General features: G+C 43.3%; 2 protein-coding genes across 2 annotated transcripts in view; both read left to right on the forward strand.

The window, feature by feature from the left end:
* Positions 1-4,699, forward strand: part of LOC124115816 — a 50,551-nt gene extending 45,852 nt beyond the window's left edge. Inside the window, exons 16-20 of the mRNA XM_046476956.2 lie at positions 2,010-2,219; positions 2,312-2,586; positions 3,255-3,402; positions 3,690-3,911; positions 4,298-4,699. Coding sequence (XP_046332912.2) covers positions 2,010-2,219; positions 2,312-2,586; positions 3,255-3,402; positions 3,690-3,911; positions 4,298-4,333 — 891 coding nt within the window. The 3' untranslated portion in view covers positions 4,334-4,699. The remainder of the gene's footprint in view (positions 1-2,009; positions 2,220-2,311; positions 2,587-3,254; positions 3,403-3,689; positions 3,912-4,297) is intronic.
* A 10,287-nt stretch (positions 4,700-14,986) lies between these two features.
* LOC124115824 overlaps positions 14,987-27,329 on the forward strand; it is a 276,313-nt gene continuing 263,970 nt past the window's right edge. Inside the window, exon 1 of the mRNA XM_048397065.1 lies at positions 14,987-15,197. Coding sequence (XP_048253022.1) covers positions 15,118-15,197 — 80 coding nt within the window. The 5' untranslated portion in view covers positions 14,987-15,117. The remainder of the gene's footprint in view (positions 15,198-27,329) is intronic.

Below are 27,329 nucleotides of genomic sequence, written 5' to 3' on the forward strand. Positions count from 1 at the left end.
GAAGTTGGACTCAAGCTGGCTGCCACCCTCCGCTTCCTAGTCACTGGAAATTCCTATCCAAGTCCACAGTACAGCTTCAGAGTTGAAGCAAGTACAATCTGCAAGTTCTCACCAGAGGTGTGCAAAGCCATCATTGAGGTCTTCAAGGACGAAGTGCTCAGCTGCCCCAAAACTCAAGAAGAGTGGATGGGTGTTGCTGAGATGTTCAAGCACGTTGCTATGAGGACGCCACCCAAAGCAGGCTCCCTCTATTATAATTACAAGGGCTTCCACATCATTGTACTCATGGCAGTTGCAGATGCTTGGTATAAGTTCTTGTATGTTGATGTTGGGGCAGAGGGTGGTGCCCCATTGAGCCAGTCCTTCTGTCTCTTGTCATACAACTGTGGGTAGTCGTTTACATATTCTGCTAATTTCATGGTACCCTCATCTGTCCACTTATACTCAGGAATGTCTTACTTGGACACTCTTGGATTCTCTTCTTCTGTTTTACTGTGGGCTCTTCTTCACGTGACAGTTCTATTTAAGTCTCTGTGAAAACTTCAAGTTGTGTCTGTGGAACAACATCCACACTTGAGCAGGAGGAAGGAGGAGAAAGATTCCTCTCCCTATCAGTCTATTTCTTTGTTTCTGGACTGTCCTCTTCCTGTCTATTTTTGCACTGGTCTTCCCCTTCTTCAACGTACTTTCTCCTTGTAAGGCATGTTGTCCGTTTGCTGGCAAGTTGCAGACTTTCTCCTTGTAAGGCATGTTGTCCGTTTGCTGGCAAGTTGACCAGGACCCGCTTACATACGTGCTGACGCGAGCGCCGTCGTCGCTCATTTGTCGGGAACTATGCGCGAACAATGCGTAAACACTTCGTGAGCAGTTTGTGCATTGCGGGAATGGTTCGTGACGTGTGCGACCTGTGCGTGAGCTGGGCGTTCCATGATTACGTGAACAACTCGTGAGAACACCCTAACAACCGCACGATCACTCCGCGACACGCGCCAACAACGTGGACAGTTCGTGACCAATGCGTGGCATGGCGTGTCAGAGCGTGTAGTGGATTCCCATGGCACGCATTGACACGCACCGTCGGCAGTGTTCGCGTCGAGCTCGTACAGTGTTCACGTCGAGCTCGTACAGTGTTCACGCATGGTTCACGCAAGTGGCACGCACATGGCACGAAAATTGATGCGTGCCAAATTGTTGAACATTTTGCAATTCTCTCTACGACATGGCACGCATCCGCGCACCCTTCACACTCTCCTCACGCTCGGTCCCCAAAGACTTTAATCATTGGCATGCCGAAGAGCGAGGCATTGCGGAAACAAAAATCGTGCAAGTGTCAGGGTGTCTTTAAACACATTACACATTCTATGAAGTTAGTGTCTCTCTAGTTGACACATCCTATGATGTTACTGCCTCTCTAGTCGACACAATCCATGATGTTACTGCCCCTCTAGGTGACAAAAGCTGTGATGTTACTTCCCCTCTATGTGACACATTCTATCATGTTACTAGCAGTCTAGGTGACACATTTTATGATGTTACTGCCCCTCCAGGTGACATATTCGGTGATGTACCTGTCCCTCTAGGTGACATATTCTATGATGTTTCTGCCCCTCCAGATGACACATTCTATCATGTTACTACCCCTCCAGATGACACATTTTATCATGTTACTACCCCTCTAGGTGACATATTCTATGATGTTACTGCCCCTCCAGATGACACTTTCTATGATGTTACTACCCCTCCAGATGACACATTCTATCATGTTACTACCCCTCTATGTGACACATTCTATCATGTTACTGCCCCTCTAGGTGACACATTCTATGATGTTACTGCCCCTCTAGATGACACATTGTATGATGTTACTGCCCCTCTAGGTGACACATGCTATCATGTTACTGCCCATCTAGGTAACACATTCTATCATGTTACTGCCCCTCTAGGTGACACATTCTATCATGTTACTGTCCCTCTAGGTGACACATTCTATCATGTTACTGCCCCTCTAGGTAACAGTAGATGCAAGTGCACCGCACCCTGGAGTTGTCCACGATGGTCAGTCTGGATTCTCGGAAGTGGACTACCAGGACAGTCTGCAGCTCCACGCCCACTGGGACGGCTTCTTTGACCGGGAGAGTGGGGTCAAGTTCTACCAGTATCAGTTCTCTGACAAGTGTCTACAAAAGGAGAATTTCGGTTTGGATACGAGTGTTTTGAATGTACGTGTGTGACTTCCTTCGCGTGAGGGTTTATCTGGTTTTCTTCCAGGGTGCATATACCTTACGTGCGTCTCAAATCATTACAATTACAGGTGAAGGAAACCTACTCGACACATGCAGCATGGCCGGCACCTTCCCCAGGGACGTATCACGTGACAGTGGTGGCCTACAACCAGGCCCTCGAGGCATCTGACCCTGTGTGTTCTGACGGAGTGACCATTGATGATTCACCACCAGCAGTGGGACAGATTGCTGTAGCCTCGTCTAGCATTGCCCCGGGTCTGGTCACCACCTCATCAGGCACGGTCTGGTTCATAGACAATCGCCGCAGGAGAAGCAGAATTACTGAACCAGATACCCAATGCAGGTACGAACCAGCAAGATATTTAGATGTGTTAAAGTTATAACAATAAAATTCTTGTTGCCTGTACATTAAGAAAAAGAACTTTCAAGATAATGTTTGACGTCTTTGTTTAGAAGGTTCCTATACGCCTTTGTGCACAAACGTCACGGAACAGCGGATAGACATAATGGAGATCCCTCTGTATTTGTTGCCTGTACATTATGAAATCTTAAAGAACTTTCAAGATAATGTTTGACTTCTTTGTAAGAGCACCTTTTCGCCTAAGTGCACATGTATTAAAGAACAGCGCCAAGACATATCGCTATCCACCTGTTATTATATGATGGGTCCCAACATGTTTTTAGTAAGATCTCACGTTGCACAATCAACTGCCATCTTACAATCAGTATAATGCTCTAACTGTGGGAACAATGTGCTGTCCTTGTCATGTTGGAGGCATAATTAATGTCGTTTATCGGAGTTCCCCTTAATAAAACTAGATGGGGGATTGACGTATGGCTGTGTCTATGGTGTATAAGATAATGGATGGCTGCAGTGATCTCGCCACCGACTGTAATTGATTTATCTTTTAATATTTATATGTCACCAATTTTCAAAACAGAATTACCCTTAAGTTCGTATAGCTGTAGGTCCCACTCCGTGTTCATGGTATACTCTGACGAATCTTTCAGATCCAAAGGGACAGCAATCGACGCGGCAGAGTTAGAGAAGTTCCCCATTCACGTGATGAAAGATGGAACGATGGTGAAACGAAATGCAACATTTTGCATACAAGCCTTGTCAAGCTTCTACCAGATACACATTTCTGCAAACCACAATGTACGAGATATAAAAATACATTCTAAATCCTTCATGATTATGTCCATACCTGGTGTTAAATGCTGAAGTGTTGTAACGAGTCTCATGTGACAAAGGTTTTCAGTTTTTCACCACTTCTACGCCCTTTTCCTTCCCTTGATAGTAGTGGGAATTTTCACCCTTAATAAATCGACAAGTTTTTAAAAATGCCGTTTAAAGATCATCATAACTCGGTAGATTGAGACTCACGTATATCAATATCAGGATTCTGCGAGTGGCTTCTGTCAATGATATATTCCTCTTGCCAGATGTTTGTAAACTGGACCGGAACTGACGCGGAGAGCGGTATCCATGACTACGAGGTGGGGCTGATGTCAGATCCTTCTGGTGAAGCAGCTCCAGACATCCTGCCGTACACGTCCACTCATCATCATCCCCAGTATCAAGGCTACCACCCTTCTCTCAGTGAGGGGCAACAGTTCTACATAGCCATCAAGGCCATCAACAAAGCTGGGCTTACAACCATTCAGGTAAGTTGACACAAATGATATATCAATATGTTTTGTCGTGCATGAGTAAATTATATCAGTATCGAGTCAAACCAGGGACTGACAGCATGACATACTGTCCATGCAATCGTGGTTCCGTGACAATGAATCAGCCAGGTCACAGTTCCTGACTCCCGATCCTTATATTGGCTACTTTGGCAAACAACCTTTTCCGAACCTGAAATCCAACAGGATCTCTCTGGGTTGTCCAAATATATTTATATTCTGAGACTCTAACATATCTGTCCCTATATCTGTTTGAGCATATTTGATGATACATAACCTTTTGAACTACATGACCCATTTCTCGGAACCTCCATGAACAACGCCCCTCATCTCGCGGCCATGTTTACTCCTTGTCTCTTCAGATCCTGGGACTTGTCCTCGTGCACACCTGCCTTTAACGGGGGATTCACTGCTGCCCTGCTGCCCAGTCTGAGTCGTCTCATAATAATATTTTATACTTTAAAGTTTACACTGTTTCTGTTGTGCTATTTGGCTGAATGCGTTGCCACGTAATCTGATATTTGGAGTTCATACGCCTGTGAAATTCACGCGATGTTAACAATCTTTTGTGAGAAATTGATAGTGTGAACTTTTACCGAAACTACTCTCCGGGTTTTCCCCAAACTCTCGATCAGTGTTGACAATTGTTTTCTATTTTATTTTTCATTTTTATTCCCTGCATTTATCGGCATTTAAATCAATCATAGTATTTTTGCCTGATCTTATAACTCTATATCTGACTTCAAAATAAATACATGCTTTGATTCTGGTGTTTGTTGTTGTCTGCTACATGAAGGAAAATGGTTTGTCCTGACTGTAATTTTGATATAGAATAGCTATCTATGAATACTTGTAACTCAAGTGAAGAAAATGAAATCTGCAAAACTACTGAGGTGAACGAAATTGATTGATTTGGCGATTTTGACTTTGATGCCCTGTTTTCGGAAATGACTGAGGATTCTAGCATCAAGGCAACTGTGACTGGCAACAATATTGTAGCCCCCTCAGATGTGTACGCCGACACAGAGATTAAAGCGACCGTAAGTGATTAACCCAATTCACTATTGTTTCGGAATAAAATCTCCAAGATTTATAGTCAGTTGGCCACCAGCGGAAAAGAGGCTTAGTTTAGATTTTCGTTCCCACATTTTCCTGTATACCTTAAACCTTTTCTATTGCATAAAGGAGGTATCTGTACACAATTTCCATTGGGTAGTAAGCTTGCAAGTGTGTGCAGGAATTTTCAGGGGGTCAAAATTGCATAAATTGAAGGAAAAATGCATAATTTGACAAAATTGGGTGTAACATTGTTATTAAGTCATTAAACTATCCAAATTATGTCTTTGATTACAGGTAAAATGTTCGGTTATCTGAATTTGGCAAACATTTTGTTTCATTTAACTGTTATTCTAATTCTCAGTGGAAACATAGGTAAAAATCATGTTTTTTTACTTCATTTTCAAATCTTGTAATCAAAGACATAATTTGGATAGTTTAATGACTTAATAACAATGTTACACCCAATTTTGTCAAATTATGCATTTTTCCTTCAATTTATGCAATTTTGACCCCCTGAAAATTCCTGCACACACTTGCAAGCTTACTACCCAATGGAAATTGTGTACAGATACCTCCTTTATGCAATAGAAAAGGTTTAAGGTATACAGGAAAATGTGGGAACGAAAATCTTGTTTTTCACCCCTGGCCAACTGACTATTAGAGAAACAGAGGCACAGCAAATCAACAATGAAAAACACTAAATGGGCTTTGAAAATGTTCAATGGTAAGTCAAATAAAATTAATTAATCTAGCGTCAAATAGATTAGACATTTAAAAGTGGGAAATAAAACTTCTGAAATTTGCTGAAAAGAACTTGCCTACCTCATCGGAGTCGGGAGAAATATCCATAGACTGGATACTTTTCTGGTTTCGCAATTTCACACGACACAATCCAAAAAACCACACTAGGGGTGGTGGCGGTGTGTGTGTGTGTGTGGGGGGGGGGGGGGGTGTGTCAGGAAACAAGACTACCTACAAACGCATGTATGCTTCTGTTACGTCACAGTGTCCCATCGCATCCATGAAACTTCTCATGTCAAAATTGCCCCCAAATGCAGAAAAAGTGTTTTGCATTCCCAAATCAAGTGCCCTGGTAAATAACTCGTACTCGAGTAAGCCCATGTCGGAACGTCAACTTGGTTTGATCATTTGCACAATTTCCAAGGAAGCAGGTCTCAGTCGGGCCTATACTCCTCACTGCATTCCTGCAACTGGCAAGCTAGCACTAGCCGATGCAAATGTTGAATTGTGTCACATCTTGTACTTGTCAGGGCACAGAAATGAAGCTGGCATCAGATCACACAGTAGATCCATCTCAGGTGTCAAGAAACACCAGCTGAGCAAGGTATTACAGGCGATCACACACGACAAATCCCAAACTCCAAGCAAATCACACGATGTTAACAATATTCTGGTACGTCACAGTGTCCGGTCGCAACCTTGAAACTTCTCATATCAAAATTGCCCCCAAATGCAGTTGTTTTGCATTCCTTAATCAAGTGCCCTGGTAAATAACACTGTTTGGTACTCGAGTAAGCCCATGTTGGAACGTCAACTTGGTTTGATCATTTGCACAATTTCCAAGGAAGCAGGTCTCATACAGTAGATCCATCTCAGGTGACGATAAACAGCAACTGAGCAAGGTATTATAGGCGATCACACAAGACAAATCACAAACTCCCAAAATCCCTAGCAAAACACACCCTGACGTTGGAACAAAACACACACGTTTCAGAGCACTCTGTAGAATCCCCACCAGTCCAATCCACATCGTCCGAATTCGTTTGTGATTATCCAAACACAAGCAACACCTTTACAAATCCGTCATATTCCCAATTTGCTGGTGCCATGGGAGGGTTCGTGCCTCGGGGTATTTTCCATAACTGTTCCATTAACTCATTAAATTCCGTCCTCATGCTCCTGTACGACTTGAAATACACCTCTTCACAAACCTCTATGCTGTAATATATAAGTACGCCCTTGAAGGTTGACCTCGCCTCAGTGCATCGGGTCATGTTTATATTTGTAATCACTTTCATGTTACCTTTTTGAAGATAAGATTAAATCCAAACAGTATTTGTCCATTTGTTCAGAGAATGAAATTATGATGATGTTGACATATTTTCACCTATTGTTGCATATATTCAAAGAAATATTTTTCTTTGCGTAACTGAGTATGAGTGGGGAAAAGTATGTGACCGAGGGCCAGCAAACACTGACAAAGTAGCATTGTAACAATGTTCTTCCATGAAACCAGAGAACTTCAAAGTAAGCAATCATTGTGTTGCAATATCATTCGGCGCGGAGGTTCACACAGTTTAAACAGCACTTTTAATCGTTCACACTTTAATGAACCCATCCAAACTCACGTTCAATTCTTAAGTGACGTCACATATTACGGACCCTGATGCTGCTCAACTCAAGTACGAAGCTGCCGTCGGTAAGAAGTGGCAGTCTTGTCTTCGTTTTAACTAATCCTTCGATGTCTTAAATGCTTCAATTAGTCATTTATCTATTTATTACGTTTCTGACCGAGCAGACCTCTAAGGGTCGTGTTTGCATATTTTATCTTTGTTTGTTGGGTTGCTTGTTTAACGTCACACTCAGCACTATCAAAGTTATATGATGGTGGCCTGCAGCAGTTCGGTGTGTGACAGCCTGTCTCTCGACCACATTGAATTCTATTGTAACAGCTCCACCAAATATGTGTGTGTGTGTGTGTGTGTGTTTGTGAGGGGGTGGGGGGGTGGGGGGGTGGGGGGTTGGGGTGAGGGGGGGGGTGCGTGTGTGTGGGGGGGTGCTGTTACTAGTCCGGATTATAATGCTGATTTTATAGTGCTAGCACGCTAAGATACCATGCTTGGTATATCACGGCGTGTCAGTTTAATGTGTGATGGAAGCCTGAAGTGATGTAGGCCGTTTACCATGTTGATTAAAACCACAAGCACAGGTATGGTGCTGAAAAATCTGGAAACTTAATTGGGGAGAACCTGGATTCGGGCCCACAATCGAAGGTTTCTGATGTTCTCAAGGAACGCACCTCGGAACATTGAATTGCCCCTTACCACATCAGAATAGCATCACTCACTTAAGCAATAAACGACGAGTTTATCATACAATGAAACCTATTCTTACCAGGAACCACAACGCGGGTAGTCATGCATTATTCATGTTGTAAACATTACTGCGCATAACTCAGATGTAACCGTCAGTGTAATCAAAGGTCCCAGTATGCCGCGACCTGGCAAGTTGCCCCTGGTAACGTCACAACTTCCTGGTGAGGGAGTTCGCGATCACGACTGTTCAGTTGAGAGGAAAGAGGAGAGTTGTAAAGGACGTCGATGAAGCTTGTACTCTGTGGTTTTGTCACATGTCTTCTCCAGTTCCACAGTGTTGATGGACTTGTGGAAAATGCGTAAGAAGCAATCAAGTTAAGATAATGTTGAAGTGTAGTAGGTTTTTTAAAAGGATAAAGGAAAATTTAGCTTAATTTTAAGTGATGATTAATATAATTCGCTTTCCGTGTTTAATTGACATGTTTATCTCATCGTGTGACCTCACAAAATCGACATCTATGAAGCAGCCAACTTTTTCAGGTCATAAGATTCGATGAACATTTGTTTGACAGGACTAATATTCTTTGTATTCTGTAACTGAATGAACCATCTGATCATTGAAGCATGTTGACAATACTTCAAGCATAAAGTGTTATTTCACTCGCATAAGATTTCAGTAATAAATTTTGAGATAAGTACAATTGTTTCAACCAAAAATACATACTGCTGAACATTACATGTTTATTTTCTCTCTTATCACCTTGTGGAGGTCATCCACAGAAAATACACCATAATCCAATATGTAGCTCTCGGCCCCCGTTTATTCTTTGTGCGATTGCCAGTAATATATAGGTCTTCACAGATACGGAGGCAATACCTGGGATCACTCCGGGTCAGGCCCATAATATGTAGGACCAATGTCAGATTTAATTATTGATGGCTACAACGTTGCTACAACACTACCAAAACCAAGAATAGTACATGCGAATTGACAAATACAGAAAATAAGCCAGAGAATAACCGTCTCGATAGCTTGACGAAAGGACCAAAAACTGGAACGGGAACTGGAACTCATCCCAGTTTCCTATGGAAGGGGAAGGGGAAGCTTCCTTCATGTCTCAACCCCACAATAGCACAATCACAAGAAAGTATCTGCTTCGTTCTTGTGTTTCACCACCCCGACCATTTGAAGGTAGAGGCATTGAGGGGACCACTTTTCGTGTTAAGCAAAAGATTGTCATGGGGTGCCCATCTTCTCAGCTGTATGTTCCATTGAAAACAATAACAACTATTTGTGCGCTTCGGAGACTGGCCCATCTGCATTCCTCAAACGAGGCTAGTCTTCTTTCAAAGTTCTGGTGGGATACAGGTGTTTGCTTTCTGGGCCTACAATCACAAGAATCCGTACTATCATTCATCATCCTGGGCTCCTCACAAGAATTTTTACATTTATCATTATTCTCCGTCATCTTGATGATTCACAAGTGAAACTGAACCAAACCAACTTACTTACTTACTTTGGAGATTTAACGTGCGCTTTCCGACTGATGCGTATTTCGCACACGGGCCCGGCCAGGCCATTTAATGTGTTTCCGAAAGGGGCTTTAGGGGTTGCTTATATAGAATTTGGGAATTTTGAGATTTGGAATAGATGCCGATGGGATTGGGGAGGAGAACTAAGGGAGCTGGGTATGGTGGATGTTCGTTTGTTTATGTAATTTTGATTTTGGGTTTAGTATTGCTTCTAGAGTGAGAGCCTTGTTTAGATTGAGGGTGGTTTGTAATGCAGTTCGATGTGTTAGGTAGTGTGTGCAGTGGATGAGTGCGTGTTCTGGGGTATCTAGTTGTTTGCAGTGTGGGCAGTTACCTGTAGTATGTTTTTTAATTTTGTTTAGGTGGTTATTTAGGTTGGTGTGTCCTGTTTGGAGTTTAGTGATTACTCTGTCGATTTATCCTAAGTCCACTTAGGGAGTCGGTAAGTATTAGGATTTTTTTTGTGTTTTTTGGATTCTTGATTATGGAGGGCTGAGGCCATGCCCATTAGTTCTGCCGTGAATATTGATTGGTTGTTTGGGAGTCAGAAGGATTGTGTGGTTTTAGTTGGTTGTGTGGTATGGACTCCGAAACCTGTGTGTTTGGAGATCGGATCTGAAGATCCATCCATGTAAATGTGACACCAATTTGGCCAATTTTCGTGTATGTATGCTAGTTTTGTGGTTTTAGCTATGTTTGGGTCGGTTTGTTTATTTATTTGGCTAGCTAGTGTTGTGTCTGTTTTGGGTATTTTAAGTTTAGGGGTGAAGATATTTGATTGTTTGCAGTTTTATTTAAGATTTTTAATTTTGTGTTCATTTAGGTAGTTTGTTATTCTTCGGGATATTTGGGTAGGTAAGGGGTGTTTACGAGCTAGAGCTTGGTTTTTGGGGCTGATATTTTGGTTTATTAAGTTTTGGATGAGAGGGTTTGATTGGGACGCGGCCCAGAAATTTAAGCTTAGCTGTTCCCTGCGTAGACTTAGTGGCATTTCGCCTGTTAAGGCCTGAAGTGAAGTGTAGGAGGTGCCATGTTGGGTGCGTGTAATTAGTTTGAGAGCCTGATATTGTATTGAGTCAAGTTTTTTAGATAGAGAGTTGTTTAGGGTGTTGTATATGGCGCAGCCGTAGTCTAGTTTTGATCTAATTAGTGATATGTAAAGAGAGAGAAGGGTATCTTTGGAGGCTTCCCAGTTAGAGCCAGTCAGGCATCTTAGGGTGTTTAGGTCTTTACTGCATTTAGTTGTTAGGTTTTGGATGTGAGCATCCCAGGTGAGATGTTCATCGAAAATAAGTCCTAAGAATTTGGTTTGTTTTTGAAATTTGATTGTTTGGTTGTTTAGCTGGAGGATTGGGTAGGCGGGTTTCATGTTTTTATGTTTGAATACTATTCCTGTTGTATTTTCTGAGTTAAGGGAGAAGCCCATTTGTCAGCCCATTGTTGTATTTTATTAAGAGATTTTTGGAGTAAATTTTGGGCCATTTTAATGCTTTTAGTGCGGATCCAGATCCATTATCCGCGAATTTTGATGTGTTAGGGGATAGGCCCTCGAATAGATCGTTTATCATTATATTGAAGAGGGTGGGGCTGAGGATACTGCCCTGGGGAGTGCCATTTTCTCGGGGACATTGCTACGATAGTGTTGAACCAAACCAAGCTTTGCTCCTTTTTTTTATAGGAGAGGAGCAGATCGAAAATCTCTGCGCGCTGATTGGTCCATCGCGATGCGCGCTGATTGGGCGGTTTTGGTGTTTGGTCTGAGCCCAAATGGTTTCCGAACTGGCCCGACCCCAGTGCTTCTTTTTCATAGGAAGAGACATTTTCCATTGGAGAGAAAGCACAACACCCTATTCTGGCCTCTGAATAGTCGAAAACCTGAGCTTCTTGTTGGTGCATTTTCGATCCTGTTTTTCTCTGGTGTGCATTTTTCGATTCACGTCATAAAGACAACACTTATTTTCTCAACTTTTTTAATTCCCCCGCTAACTTGAACTAACAAACAAAAGGAACAGTCTTCGGGCCGTCCCTGTGATTTTTGTGAACAGGAACTTTGTCACTAGGGTGTGAACGTATGTACACTCATAAAACTTAGTGGGCAGGAACTTTGTCACTGGGGTGAACGTAGGTTCAATGAACAAGTGTCAGGTCAATAAGGGCAGACAGGTTGGTTCTTTTGATGTAGGGTACGAGTCTGTGCACTCAGTCTCATCCACAGGAACAGAGGTAGACACTTTTGTATGAAACCATTCCAATACAGTGGCATCATTCTTTAGTGTGTCAATCAAGTCCAAAGTATCTAACACTTGATAAAAAGTCCACCCAAGCACTCGATAGGTCAGCATGTAGAGACAGTACAGCCACACAACGTGTATAAAGTCAGTTAACTCCCTTGGCTCGGGAGAATGTGAAGTGCGTTGCCTGGAGCAGCTGTGGTATAACTATATAGAATAAATAAATTAGTTCTAGACATATGTATGTGGGTTTTTTGTGAACAACGATTGTGTTTATCCGCTATGGACTACCGAGGTTAGAAACGGACTATAGAAATCTAGAACATTAAAACGAGTATCTTCAACTTCAACACTAAAGTTGTACTATTTTTGTTCTTGGGTGCATGTAAAAGTTGGCTGTTAAGTAATTTGATTCTCAGTTTGATCTAAACCTTTCATGCAACTTTAGGAAGTATTGTGTACCAATATCATTATCGTTCATCTTTTAGAAACCTGTTCCTCTCTGAAGAGCATTCATCCCCATTGCGTTTACAGCTAACACTTTTTAAAAATTGTTAAAAAAAAATTATGCTAACAAACAAGCTTGAATAAATGGAGCTTTGATGGCTAATTGGTTGAATTGCTTTAACAAGAAGAAGACAAGAGATGATCGACATGTGTTGTTACTGTTAGACAATGCCCCCAGCCATCTTATCCCTGAGCACGTGTCAAATGTCAAAATCCATTTCCTGCCACCTACAACACCAAGTCACGAATATCCCCATGCATACCGGTACAATTCATGCTGAGCTGGACTAGATCCAAAACGAACATTTTTTTCCAGTCACAACGGACGAGTGGAATATGCCATTGATAATCACGGCCATATTATAACCATACCCAGAACTGCACATATCCTACCTGATACCGAAAGTGACTTATAAGACAACAGGGAAAATTCCTTAATGGTAATACATAATGGTCATTAAAAACTCGATTTTAGCGGTTAAGTACTCTTTACAACCAAAGTGAGACATTGTGAATACACTTCCATAAATGTAAACAAGAATCCGCTATTTTATTTCTGTATGTCAGGGAGCCTGCGTCGCTGCTTGCAACTACATCATTGATTTATTTGCTATTACAACTGCTACTGTATTTTGTACCACCATTGGAATTGTACTACCATTGAATTTTGTTCTAGCACTCTATTGTGTATGGCTTAACTTATTTAATTGTAATTACTTTACAGAAATTTGTGTTCCTTGTAAACCTAGTTAATTTTGTAAAACAATTGTTCATCGTATAAGTCTTCCTGGTACACTTCCTGGTAGCTCAAGACCCCCACTGTAAACACCGACCTTCTGTGAAGTGGAAAAGGGTTCTTTGTGAAACTGGTGTGCAACAGCCTGTCGCTCCAGCATATTGAATTGTAACAACTTCCCCCAATACGCTTTTAACATCAGAAGTGAGGTTAAATGGGGTCCAAGATGACTGCCCTTATATAGCGACGTTCATGAACGTGTGTGTGTGTGTGTGTGTGTGTGCGTGCGTGCGTGCGTGCGTGCGTGCGTGCGTGCGTGCGTGCGTGTGTGTGTGTGTGTGAAACCGAGATTGCTTCATGACATGAAAGACAGGCACAGATGCCAATTCATTACTGATAAATTAAACCCTGAAACACCTGTAAAACATAAATATATGCTCTCATCAAATCGCAAATCGCAGCAATATTGCTACCAACAGATAGATTATGTTATTGCAGAGTAAATTAAAACATTTCTAAAATATAATAGTAAAACCCTGATACATTCATACATTACACATTCATATGTATCAATATGTATCCTGGCAACACATGTATTTCACATCCTTGCTTTCCTTGTTCACATGAGCATACATCAGCTTCATAGTACTTGAAGATTTAGTTTAATAATGATATATTATGTACCTTACTTAAATAATAGCACTTGTAATGCATACAGAAACACAACTTGTTACCGTGATGCAACCAATATTGACAAAACAGGACAAAACAGCCAAATGATCAACAACATAAACATAATATCCCTACAAATCCTAGGAATGCGTACAAACTATAAAATATCAACAAAAAACTAACCTTTAGAAATGAATGAATCACAAGACTTGTCTAATTGTGAATACATTGTCCAACACTGTCAAATACTATATGTTTGATCTTCTTGTTGTAACATCAAATGAAATATAAACTGTAATATATCTAAACCCTTTAAACTGGACTGTCAAATACTATATGTGTGATCGTCTGGTAGTAACATCAAATGTGATATAAACTGTAATATAACTTAACCCTTTAAACTGGACTGTCAAATACTATATGTGTGATCGTCTGGTGGTAACATCAAATGCGATATAAACTGTAATATAACTAAACCCTTTAAACGGGACTGTCAAATACTATATGTGTGATCGTCTGGTAGTAACATCAAATGTGATATAAACTGTAATATAACTAAACCCTTTAAACTGGAGACAGTAAGTTGCAACGTTGAACACAAAGGAGCAGTAAGGGGCGCGCCTAGGCTGGCTATTGTGTGATCGTGCACTAGGTGATTGAGGCTGTGGCAAATTACTCATGGAGTGCGCTTAAACAGGGAATTAGAAAATCTTAATACAACATTAAAACAACATCAAAGCCCAGTGTACACATCATTAAGTGTCATATCATTCACTTAATGTTACTTTATCATATTCCAGCAAAACTATACAAGAAATAAAGTTAGCGTGACCAGAGGACGTTTTCTCTAAATATGTCGGACGTTTTCTCTAACGCAGCGGCGGTTTTCTCTAACTGACCAGCGGTCGTTTTCGCGGGCGGACGTTTTCTCCAGTTCCCTATCACGGCGTGTCAGTTTATGTGGGACGAAAGTCCAAAGTGATATGGGCCGTTTACAACATTGATTAAAACCACAGGCACAGGAATGGTGCTGACAGATCTGGAAACATAATTGGGGGGAACCTGGATTTGGACCGACGAGGTCCGAAGGTTTTTTATGTTCCCAAGGTACGCACCTCTGAACAGCGAATTTCCCCTGATCACTTGACAATAGCATCACTTATTTAAGAAATAGACGGAGTTGTTTATCGCACAATGAAACTTATTCATGCCATGAACTACCACGCGGGCAGTCATGCATTCATTTCTGCGCATAACTCAGATGTAACAGTAAATGCAGTCAAAGGTTCGGGAGCATGCAAGTCGACGCTGGTAACGTCACAACTTCCTGGTTAAGGAGTTCTGGATCGTGGTTGTTCAGTTGATGGGGAAGAGGTGAGTGGTGAAGGATGGCAATGAAGCTGGTATTCTGTGGTTTTGTCTTAATTCTTCTCCAGTTCCACGGCGTTGACGGACTTGCGGAAAATGGGTAAGTGGCAATCAAGTTAAGATAATATTGAAATGTAGTAGTTTTTGTTAATGGAAAAAGGACAATTTAACTTAATTTAAAGTGTCTGAGCGTTTGTTTTCTTATCGTGTTTAACTGGCATGTTTATCTCATTGAGTGACCTCACAAAATCAATATTTATGGAGCAGCCAACCTTTTTCAGGTCACGAGATTGGATGAACAGTTATATGACAAGACGAATATTCTATTTATTATGTAGTTTTCTGACTCATGTGATCATTGAAGCATACTGAACATAGTTCCAGCATAAAATGTTATTTCACTCACATGAGAAGTCAGTTGAACATTGAGATAACCGCAGTGTTTCATCCCTAAACGCATACTGCCGAACATTACATGTATATTTTCTCTCTTATTACCTTGGGAGGTCATCCACAGATACGCAATAACCCAATACCTAGCTCTCGGCCCACGTATATTCTTTGTGCATTTGCCAGTGATATATAGGTCAGTTGTATTTAACTCTGATGGAAAGTGCCTGTCGGTTGTGAGCTGTACTGCTTCCGTGTGCATTGATACGTTCATACGACACTGGGTGGGAAAACGAGCAGTTTCCAAATACGGAGGCAATACATGGGATCACTCCAGATCATGCCCATAATATGTAGGGCCAATGTCAGATTTAATTTTGCTACAACACTACCAAAACCAGGAATAGTACATGCGAGTTGATAAATACAAAACGTCGAAGCCTGTGAATAACTGCCTCGATAAAATGAGGAAAGAGATTCAATTGTGGGTGAAAGTCAAAACAAGCGTGCTTCTGTCAGCCCTCACACTTCTGTGGGCGAGTTCACCCGTATCCTTGAATACATGTAAGGCCGCCAGAGGGCTTTGTGTTGACACACTGCGGCATTATGGGTAGACCCTGGGTAAATGCAGAGAAATACCTTGTGTTAAATGAAGAGATGCGTTACCTTCGTGCAAGATATCGATTCAATGTATTACCGTCAAATCTTCATGTACGTATCTCGACATTGACAACACTTGGTTGCCTTTGACTATATTGCCCACGTCCGTACAAAAGTCAATATACCTTTTCTTTAAGTTTATTATTTGAAAACTGACGTTTGATAAAGCTTTTATTGTACGTTCGTATGTATACTCACACGCAAAATAAACGCAAGTCGAGTATGCAGTATACATGTTATTTATTTTCAGCAGTTAAGACAAAAAATACTAATAGGGCAAGATTGACAACAAATTGACTGAAGACAGTTTAATGGATTAAAAGGCAGATGACATAATTGCTTTTTCAAATGTTAAGGGCTTACACAGTGTGACCACCAGCATTGATCAGTGCCACACAGCTCCTGTACATTGATTTGTGAAGGTCCTAGGGATCCTCCTGCTCACATCCAGAGCAACTGTGCGTAGTTCATCGGCAGTTGTAGGGACTGGGCGTACATTGTGCAGACGCCTTTGAACCTCATTCCACAAGTGTTCGAAGGGGTTCAGATCAGGGCTGAGGGCTGGCAACGGTAGAACACGTTTGTTGTGTTGTTGCAGGAAGGCCATGGTAGCTCTGGCAACATGGGGACGAGCGTTGTCCTGCTCGAAAATGTGTTGTTGATGCTGTGCAAAAAATGGAACAACGAGGGGTCTGATCACTTGGTCGATATACCGCTGAGCAGTGACGCCGTATCCCCGACCTTGACCAACATTCAGAAAGCACATGGGTCCAAGTCTCGCATTAAGTCCAATCCCTGCCCATATCATGACGCTAGGTCCACCCCATGGATCCATTTCCACAACGTTTCAGCGAAACGATCACCTCGACGTCGCCAAATTCCGACTCTTCCATCTGCATGGGAGACACAAAAGCGACTTTCATCAGAGAAGATGATGCAAATTGTGATGACCCTGTGCCCACTGAAGTCCTGCTTGTCGATGCCGTGGTTGGAGAACAGGACGACATGCTGGTCGGCAAAATCTGAGGTTGTTGTAACGGAGACGTCGGATCACAGTGTCCCGACTAATGTGTCGATTATGTGTTCCTATGGTCTGTCGAGCACTTTCACTTGCAGTTAGGTACGGATGTCGTTGGTGTTGACGGGTAATCTGCCGATCTTGTCGATGTGTGGTGACCCTAGGAAGACCGCTCCAAGGAAGCTCATCTGTGGTCTGTGTAGCATTGTATCGATGCAGGAGACGGCAAATTGTGGTTATGTTAACGTCGAAATGATGGACAACATCTTGGACAGACTCTCCAGCTTCCAAACGTCCGATAGCCTGGTTTCTCTGAATTTGAGTTAGGCGTGGCATTGTTGACCAAGGAGTGGTAGGTCAAAGAATCGGCAACAGTTTTATACCCACTACAGTTCGTGGCATTTTCGATTTCGTGAGAAATGGGTGCATGATACCCACATATTCATTGAAATGGTGCGTTTTGGCGATTCGTTTTTTATGTTGCCCACATGTCCCTACTGTTGCCGAGATGTCCCTTCTGTTGGCGACCTGTCCTTACAGTTGGCGACATGTCCCTACTGTTGCCGACATGTCTCCATACTAATGCCGACCTTTACCAACTCTTGCCGACATGTCCCTACTGTTAAAGACATGTCCCCACTATTGCCGACATGTCCCTACTATTGCCACCATGTCCCAACTGTTGCTGACATGGCCCAAATGTGGGTGACCTATCCATACTAATGCCGACCTCTCCTAAATGCCTTCTGTGGCCAACATGTCCCATTTCTTGCCGACATGTCCAAACTGTTGCTGATATGTCCCAACTGTTGCCGACATATCCCAGCTGTTTCCGACATGTCCCAAATGTCACCGACATGTCCCATCTGTTGCCGACCTCTCCATACCAATGTCAACCTTACCTACTGTTGCAGAAATGTCCCTACTGATGCCAACATGTCCCTATTGTTGTCCACATGTCCCTACTGTTGCCGACCTGTCCATACTGATGCCGACCTTACCTACTGTTGCCGAAATGTCCCTACTGATGCCGACATATCCCTACTGTTGCCGACATGTCCCTACTGTTCCCGACATGTCCCAATTATAGCCGACATCTCCCTACTGTTGTCCACATGTCCCTACTGTTGCCGACCTGCTCTTACTGTTGCCGACTTGTCCATACTGATGCCGAACTTTACCTACTGTTGCCGACATCTCCCTACTGATGCCAACCTGTCCTTACTGTTGTCCACATGTCCCTACTGTTGCTGACCTGCTCTTACTGTTGCCGACTTGTCCATACTGATGCCGAACTTTACCTACTGTTGCCGACATCTCCCTACTGATGCCAACCTGCCCCTACTGTTGTCCACATGTCCCTACTGTTGCCGACCTGCTCTTACTGTTGCCGACTTGTCCATACTGATGCCGAACTTTACCTACTGTTGCCGACATCTCCCTACTGATGCCAACCTGTCCCTACTGTTGTCCACATGTCCCTACTGTTGCTGACCTGCTCTTACTGATGCCGAATTTTACCTACTGTTGCCGACATCTCCCTACTGATGCCAACCTGCCCCTACTGTTGTCCTCATGTCCCTACTGTTGCCGACCTGCTCTAACTGTTGCCGACTTCTCCATACTGATGCCGAACTTTACCTACTGTTGCCGACATCTCCCTACTTTTGCCAACCTGTCCCTACTGTTGCCGACATGTCCCTACTGATGCCAATCTGTCCCTACTGTTGTCCACATGTCCCTACTGTTGCCGACATGTCCCTACTGTTGCCGACCTGCTCTTACTGTTGCCGACTTTTCCATACAGATGCCGAGCTTTACCTACTGTTGCCGACATCTCCCTACTGATGCTAACCTGTCCATACTGTTGTCCACATGTCCCTACTGTTGCCGACATCTCCCTACTGTTGCCGACATGTCCCTACTGTTGCTGTCATGTCCCAACTGTTGGCAACCTTACCTACAGTTTCTGAAATGTCCCTACTGATGCCGACATGTCCCTACTGTTGCCCACATGTCCCAACTGTTGCCGACTTCTCCCTACTGTTACCGACATGTACCTACTGTTGCCGACATGTCCCAACTGTTGCTGATATGTCCCTACTGTTGAAAACATGTCCCAACTGTTTCTGACATGGCCGAAATGTTGGAAACCTATCCATACTAGTGCTGACCTTTACCTACTGTTGCCGACCTCTCCCAAATGATGCTGACATATTTCTTTCTGTGGCCAGCTGTTGCCGACATGTCCAAAATGTTACCGACATGTCCCTACTGTTGCTGTCATGTCCCTACTGTTGCCGACCTCTCCATACCAATGCCAACCTCACCTACTGTTGCAGACTAGTCCCTAACGATGCCAACATGTCCCTTCTGTTGCCAACATGTCCCAACTGTCCCTGACATGTCCCAACTGTTGCCGACCTGTCCATACTGATGCCGACCTGCTCTTACTGTTTCCGACCTCTCCTTAATGATGCCGTCATGTCCCATCTGTTACCGACTTGTCCTTACTCTTGTCAACATTTCACAACTTTTGCCGACCAGTCCTTACTGTTGCCGACATGTCCCTACTGTTGCCAACATGTCCCAACTGTTGCCTACCTGTCCATACTAATTCCAACCTTACCTACTGTTGCCGACATATCCCTACTATTACCGACATGTACCTACTGTTGCCGGTTTCTCCTTACTGTTACGGACATGTCCCCACTATTGCCGACATGTCCCAACTGTTGCTGACATGGCCCAATTGTGGGTGACCTAATGCCGACCTTTACCTACTGTTGCCGACTTCTCCCAAATGATGCTGACATATCCCTACTGATGCCAACCTGCCCCTACTGTTGTCCACATGTGCCTACTGTTGCCGACCTGCTCTTACTGTTGCCGACAAGTCCTTAATGATGCCGTCATGTCCCATCTCTTACCGACATATCCTTACTCTTTTTTTTCTTTTACACATGGGCTATACAATGTAATACATAGGCAGTAAACAAAAGTTGAGAACAGAATTATTGTGTGGGAAACAAAAGATGACAAGATGACCAAAATTTGAAGAATTTATCGATACTATTACTTATGAGAGCTGTGTATTTTGTAAGCATGTAATATTCGTAAATCTCTTTTTTAAGAAACTGGAAGTTCGGTACCTTTTTTGAATATCTATATTTAAAAATTACGAATTTGCAAAGTAAGATAATTACATTTATAGGATCGTTGTGTCGCTGATCAGATCCAAGCAGAATGTTTTTTCTTGTTAATGTGAGTTTAACCTGAATCTCATCTGATAGCCACTCTTCCAGTTTTTGCCATATGGGTTTCACTTTGCTACAGTCTGCCAGTGCATGGGAAACAGATTCTATACTATTTGAACAAAAACTACATGACTCCGAATCAACCAGTCGCATTTTAAAAAGTCTTTTGTTTGTTGGTAGTATATGATGTAATACTTTATACTGGAACCATTGTAGTTCAGTATCGTTTTCTAAAATATGGTTCCATTTTGCACAATGTTGGTTATTGACATTAATTTTTTTCATCAAGGTTCTGTAGTATGACTGGCTATTGCCATTCAGTAGTTCAGACAGATATGTAGGTATGAATGGCTTTTGATAGGTCTGTATGTCCTTAAAGTCGAAAAAGTGTATTGAGCAATACTGTTTTAGTGCGCTTATTATTCCTCTATTTCTTAAAAAGGTGGTGTTCACATTGTATTTGTCTTTAAACTGTTCATATGATAGATAGTTTCCGTTTTTGTACAAAAGGTCATTGACATAGTGTACACCCCTTTCGCTCCAATTTGGATAGTGAACTACTTTATTATCTATTAGAATATTTTTATTGTTCCAAATGACTTCTGAGGCTTTAGTATTAGTAACTAACTTGGATGTGTTGACAATGGATGTAAAATCCCACCAGGCTGAGAGAAGATCGCTGTAAAATGTATTACGAATCAACGGACTGAGAGCATCTTTAAGATTCGAACAATTATATTCAAATATTTCTGCAGAACCTAGTTTCGGTAAATTGGCTTTGAATAATTTGCCCCATTTAGATGTCTGTTTATAATATCGTTTAATTACTGTGATTTTTTGAGACTGTATAATTTCTTTAAGTTTAGGAGCGTTTAATCCTCCATCTTTCACACCGCAGGTGAGTTGAGTTCTTTTTATTTTATCTGGTTTATTTCCCCATATAAATCTAAAGCATGTTTTTTCAAATTTTTCAATTACACTTTCTGGGGGGTTAGGTATAGAAGCAAAAAGATGGTTTAGTTTTGGAATGATTAGAGATTTTAATACAGTGATCCTTCCAAGAGGTGATAGATTCGACCAGACCAGATATGCATTTGTGACTCACAGTGTCTCAACTTCTCTTTCTAATTAGAATCTATCATGTTTTCCAAGTTCAAAGTTACCTTGATCCCAATTTAGTTTCCAAGTATGGCATATTTTCATTCTACTGCGTTTTTTGGAACCAAACCAAATAATTCTTGTTTTTTCGACATTGACTTTAAGTCCGGAGAATCTTGCAAAAAATGTTAGTACTTGTAGCACTGATTCTAGACTGCGTTCTGAACCATCTAAGACGCATGATGTGTCATCAGCAAACTGATTCAATAGGTATTCAATATTATCTACCTTACTTCATTTTATATTTGCTTTGTTTCTTATCATAATTGCTAATATTTCCGCACAAAGGATAAACAGATAAGGGGATAAAGGGTCCCCCTGACGACAACCTCTAGAAATGTTAAAGGTAGCTGAGCCAAAGCCATTTACGAGAACACTAGATTTAATATTGCTATAAAATATCTTTACCCATTTTTGTATAGATTGTCCAAAGTTAAAAAAACGTTAAAACCTTATGTAAGAAGGGTCATTCAACCGTATCGAAAGCTTTCTCAAAGTCTACCAACAAAAGAAGGCCAGGAATTTGGTAGGTATCAGTATATTCTATTAAGTCATATATTTGTCTTGTAATATCTCCTATGTTTCTACCCGACATAAATCCTTTCTGGTCTTCATTTATTAATAGGTCGAGAACCGATTTAATACGACGTGATATTGCTAAAGAAGCTATTTTGTAAAATACAGATAGTAACGAAATTGGGCGCCAATTCTTGAAATACTGTTTTGGCTTATTCCCTTTAGGAAAACAGGTTATAAGTCCTAATTTTTGAGAAATAGAAAGTTCGCCTTTTTCAAAACCACAGTTAAGTGATCCTACAAGAAATTTTCCAATGTCTTTCCAAAAGAATTTTATAAATTCCGCCGTACATCCAACAGGGCCAGGACTCTCTTCATTCTTAAGATATTTTAGAGCAGTAAGTACTTCAGTTTCTGTTAATTTGCCTTCGAGACAGTTGGAAGTGCTTTCGTCTAGTTTTGGAACGTCATATTCACTAAGAATCTGCCCAAGATTAACTTCAGAGACTTCCTTACTCTTGCCAACATTTCACAACTGTTGCTGACATGTACATTCTGTTGCCGACCAGTCCTTACTGTTGCCGACATGTCCCTACTGTTGCCGACATGTCCCTACTGTTGCCGACCTGTCCCTACTGTTGCCGACCTGTCTCAACTGTTGCCGACATGTCCCTAATGTTGCTGTCATGTCCCTACTGTTGCCGACCTGTCCCTACTGTTGCCGACCTGTCTCAACTGTTGCCGACATGTCCCTACTGTTGCCGACATGTCCCTACTGTTGCCGACATGTCCCTACTGTTGCCGACATGTCCCTACTGTTGCCGACATGTCCCTACTGTTGCCGACATGTCCCTAATGTTGCTGACATGTCCCTACTGTTGCCGACCTGTCTCTACTGTTGCCGACCTGTCTCAACTGTTGCCGACATGTCCCTACTGTTGCCGACATGTCCCTACTGTTGCCGATATGTCCCTACTGTTGCCGACATGTCCCTACTGTTGCCGACATGTCCCTACTGTTGCCGACCTGTCTCAACTGTTGCCGACATGTCCCTAATGTTGCTGTCATGTCCGAACTGTTGCCGACATGTCCTTACTCTTGCCAACATTTCACAACTGTTGCCGACCTGTCCTTACTGTTGCCGACCTGCCTTATTATTGACGGCCTGTCCTTACTGTTGTTCACATGTCCCCACTGTTGCCGACATGTCCCTACTGTTGCCGACCTGTCTCAACTGTTGCCGACATGTCCCAACTATTGCCGACATGTCCGTAATGTTGCTGTCATGTCCGAACTGTTGCCCACATGTCCTTACTCTTGCCAACATTTCACAACAGTTGCCGGCCTGTCCTTACTATTGACGGCCTGTCCTTACTGTTATCCACATGTCCCTACTGTTGCCAACATTTCCCAACTGTTGCTGACCAGTACCTTACTGTCGCCGACATGTACCTTCTGCTGCCGACCTGTCCTTACTGTTTCCGACATGGCCAAACTGTTGCCGTCATGTCCCAACTATTGTAGACATGTCCCATCTTTTGCTGACATGTCCTATCTCTTACCGACATGTCCTTACTCTTGCCAACATTTCACAACAGTTGCCCACCTGTCCTTACTGTTGCCGACCTGTCCTTACTGTTGACGGCATTTCCTTACTGTTTTCCACATGTCACTACTGTTGCCAACATTTCCCAACTGTTGCCGACCAGTACCTTACTGTTGCCGATATGTACCTTCTGCTGCCGACCGGTCCTTACTGTTGCTGACATGTCCCTACTGTTGCCAACCTCTCAATACTAATGCCAACCTTACGTACTGTTGCCGACATGTCGCTACTGTTGCCAACATTTCCCAACTGTTGCTGACATCGCCAAAATGTTCCTGACATGGCCCAACTGTTGCCGACTTCTCCCTACTGTTATGGACATGTCCCCACTATTGCCGACATGTCCCTACTGTTGAAGACATGTCCCCACTATTGCCGACATGTCCCTACTATTGCAAACATGTCCCAACTGTAGCTGACATGGCCCAAATGTGGGTGACCTTTCCATACTAATGCCGACCTTTACTTACTGTTGCCGACCTCTCCCAAATGATGCTGACATATCACATACCTACTGAGGCAAACATGTCCCAACTGTTACCGATATGTTCCAACTGTTCCCGACATATCCCAGCTTTTGCCGACATATCCCAAATGTAACCGACATGTCCCAACAGTTGCCAACATGTTCCTATTGTTGCCGACATGTTCCTACTGTTGCCGACACGCCCCAACTGTTGCCGACATGCACCAACTGTTGCCGACATGTCCCAACTGTTGCCGACAACTCCCTCCTATTGCCGACATGTTCCAACTTATGCCCACATGTCCCTACTGTTGCCGACATGTCCCAGCTTTTGCCGACATATCCCAAATGTAACCGACATGTCCCAACAGTTGCCAACATGTTCCTATTGTTGCCGACATGTTCCTACTGTTGCCGACATGCACTAACTGTTGCCGACATGTCCCAACTGTTGCCGACATGTCCCAACTGTTGCCGACAACTCCCTCCTATTGCCGACATGTTCAAACTTATGCCCACATGTCCCAACTGTTGCCGACATGCACCAACTGTTGCCGACATGTCCCAGGTTTTGCCGACATATCCCAAATGTAACCGACATGTCCCAACAGTTGCCAACATGTTCCTATTGTTGCCGACATGTTCCTACTGTTGCCGACACGTCCCAACTGTTGCCGACATGCACCAACTGTTGCCGACATGTCCCAACTGTTGCCGACAACTCCCTCCTATTGCCGACATGTTCCAACTTATGCCCACATGTCCCTACTGTTGCCGACATGTTCCAACTTATGCCCACATGTCCCTACTGTTGCCGACATGTCCCAACTGTTGCCGACATGCACCAACTGTTGCCGACATGTCCCAACTGTTGCCGACAACTCCCTCCTATTGCCGACATGTTCCAACTTATGCCCACTTGTCCCTACTGTTGCCGACATGTCCCTCCTATTGCCGACAACTCCCTCCTATTGCCGACATGTCCCTACTGTTGCCGACATGTTCCAACTTATGCCCACATGTCCGAACTGTTGCCGACATGCACCAACTGTTGCCAACATGTCCCAGCTTTTGCCGACATATCCCAAATGTAACCGACATGTCCCAACAGTTGCCAACATGTTCCTATTGTTGCCGACATGTTCCTACTGTTGCCGACACGTCCCAACTGTTGCCGACATGCACCAACTGTTGCCGACATGTCCCAACTGTTGCCGACAACTCCCTCCTATTGCCGACATGTTCCAACTTATGCCCACATGTCCCTACTGTTGCCGACATGTTCCAACTTATGCCCACATGTCCCTACTGTTGCCGACAAGTCCCCTGCTGCCGACATGTCCCTCCTGTTGCCGACATGTCCCAACTGTTGCCGACAACTCCCTCCTATTGCCGACATGTTCCAACTTATGCCCACTTGTCCCTACTGTTGCCGACATGTCCCTCCTATTGCCGACAACTCCCTCCTATTGCCGACATGTCCCTACCGTTAACGATATGTTCCTACTGTTGCCTACATGTCCCTACTGTTGCCGACATGTCCGAACCGTTGCCGACAACTCCCTCCTATTGCCGACATGTCCCTACTGTTGCCTACATGTCCCAACTATTACTGACATGTCCCTACTGTTGCCGACATGTACCTTCTGTTGGCGACCAGTCCTTTTTCTTCCCAACATTTTCCAACTGTTCCCGACCTGTCCTTAGAGTTGCCGACATGTCCCTACCGTTAACGACATGTTCCTACTGTTGCCTACATGTCCCTACTGTTGCCTACATGTCCCTACTGTTGCCGACATGTCCGAACCGTTGCCGATAACTCCCTCCTATTGCCGACATGACCCTACTGTTGTCACATGTCCCAACTATTACTGACATGTCGCTACTGTTGCCGACATGTACCTTCTGTTGGCGACCAGTCCTTTTTCTTCCCAACATTTTCCAACTGTTCCCGACCTGTCCTTAGAGTTGCCGACATGTCCCTACCGTTAACGACATGTTCCTACTGTTGCCGAACTGTCCCTACTGTTGCCTACATGTCCCTACTGTTGCCGACATGTCCGAACTGTTGCCGACATGTCTCAACTGTTGCCGACATGTACTCACTCTTGCCGAACTGTCCCTACCGTTAACGACATGTTCCTACTGTTGCCGAACTGTCCCTACTGTTGCCTACATGTCCCTACTGTTGCCGACATGTCCCAACTGTTGCCGACATGTCCCTACTGGTGCTGACATGTCCCTACGGTTGAAGACATGTCCATACTAATGCCGACCTTTACCTACTATTGCGGCCATTACCCTACTGTTTTGCAGACCTGTCCTTACTGTTGCCGACATGTCCCTACTGTTGCTGACATCTCCCAACTGTTGCCGATATTTTTCAACTGTTCCCGGCCTGTCCTTAGTGTTGCCGACATGTCCCTACCGTTAACGACATAATCCTTCTGTTGTCGACCTGTCCCTATTGTTGCTGACATGTCCTTACTGTTGCCGACATGTCCCAACTATTGTAGACATGCCCCAACTTTTGCCGACATGTCCCTACTACTGCCAACATCATGTCCCTACTGTTGCCTACATGTCCCAACTATTGTAGACATGTCCCAACTTTTGCCGACATGTTCTTTCTGTTGCACACCAGTCCTTTTTCTTTCCAACTTTTCCCAACTGTTGCCGGCCTGTCCTTACTGACGACGACATGTCCCTACTGTTGGCTACATGTCCCAACTATAACCGACCTGTCCCTACTGTTGCCGATATGTACCTTCTCTTACCGACCAGTCCATTTTGTTGCCAACATGTCCCAACCCGTCGCCGACATGCACAAAAACAAGGTCTAAGGCCGCTTGCAGGTAGGGGCATCCCGATCAGCTGTAGCCATGTTTTTTAAGGAAGCGCCCAGCACCATCACGTGGCTATGGGATCGGTTGCAACAGCATGGGTCAACACGTCATCGGCTCAACGATACATATTCTGTTATTTTAGTATGTACGGTTTTGTTCAACACATCTATGGATGGAAACTGGTCAGTTTTCATAAAGTGAACTATTGTCGTCCATAATTCATACTTTTTTGCAAATTGAGTGTGTTTCAGACTTACTTTTGTCACTCCCTTTTATATATTGAGCACACTTGAAATAGAACCCTTTCCATGGCAT

The sequence above is a fragment of the Haliotis rufescens genome, unplaced genomic scaffold (genome assembly GCF_023055435.1).
Source record: "Haliotis rufescens isolate VD_foot unplaced genomic scaffold, xgHalRufe1.0.p SCAF_16, whole genome shotgun sequence".
In the NCBI taxonomy this organism is placed as follows: Eukaryota; Metazoa; Mollusca; class Gastropoda; order Lepetellida; family Haliotidae; genus Haliotis; species Haliotis rufescens.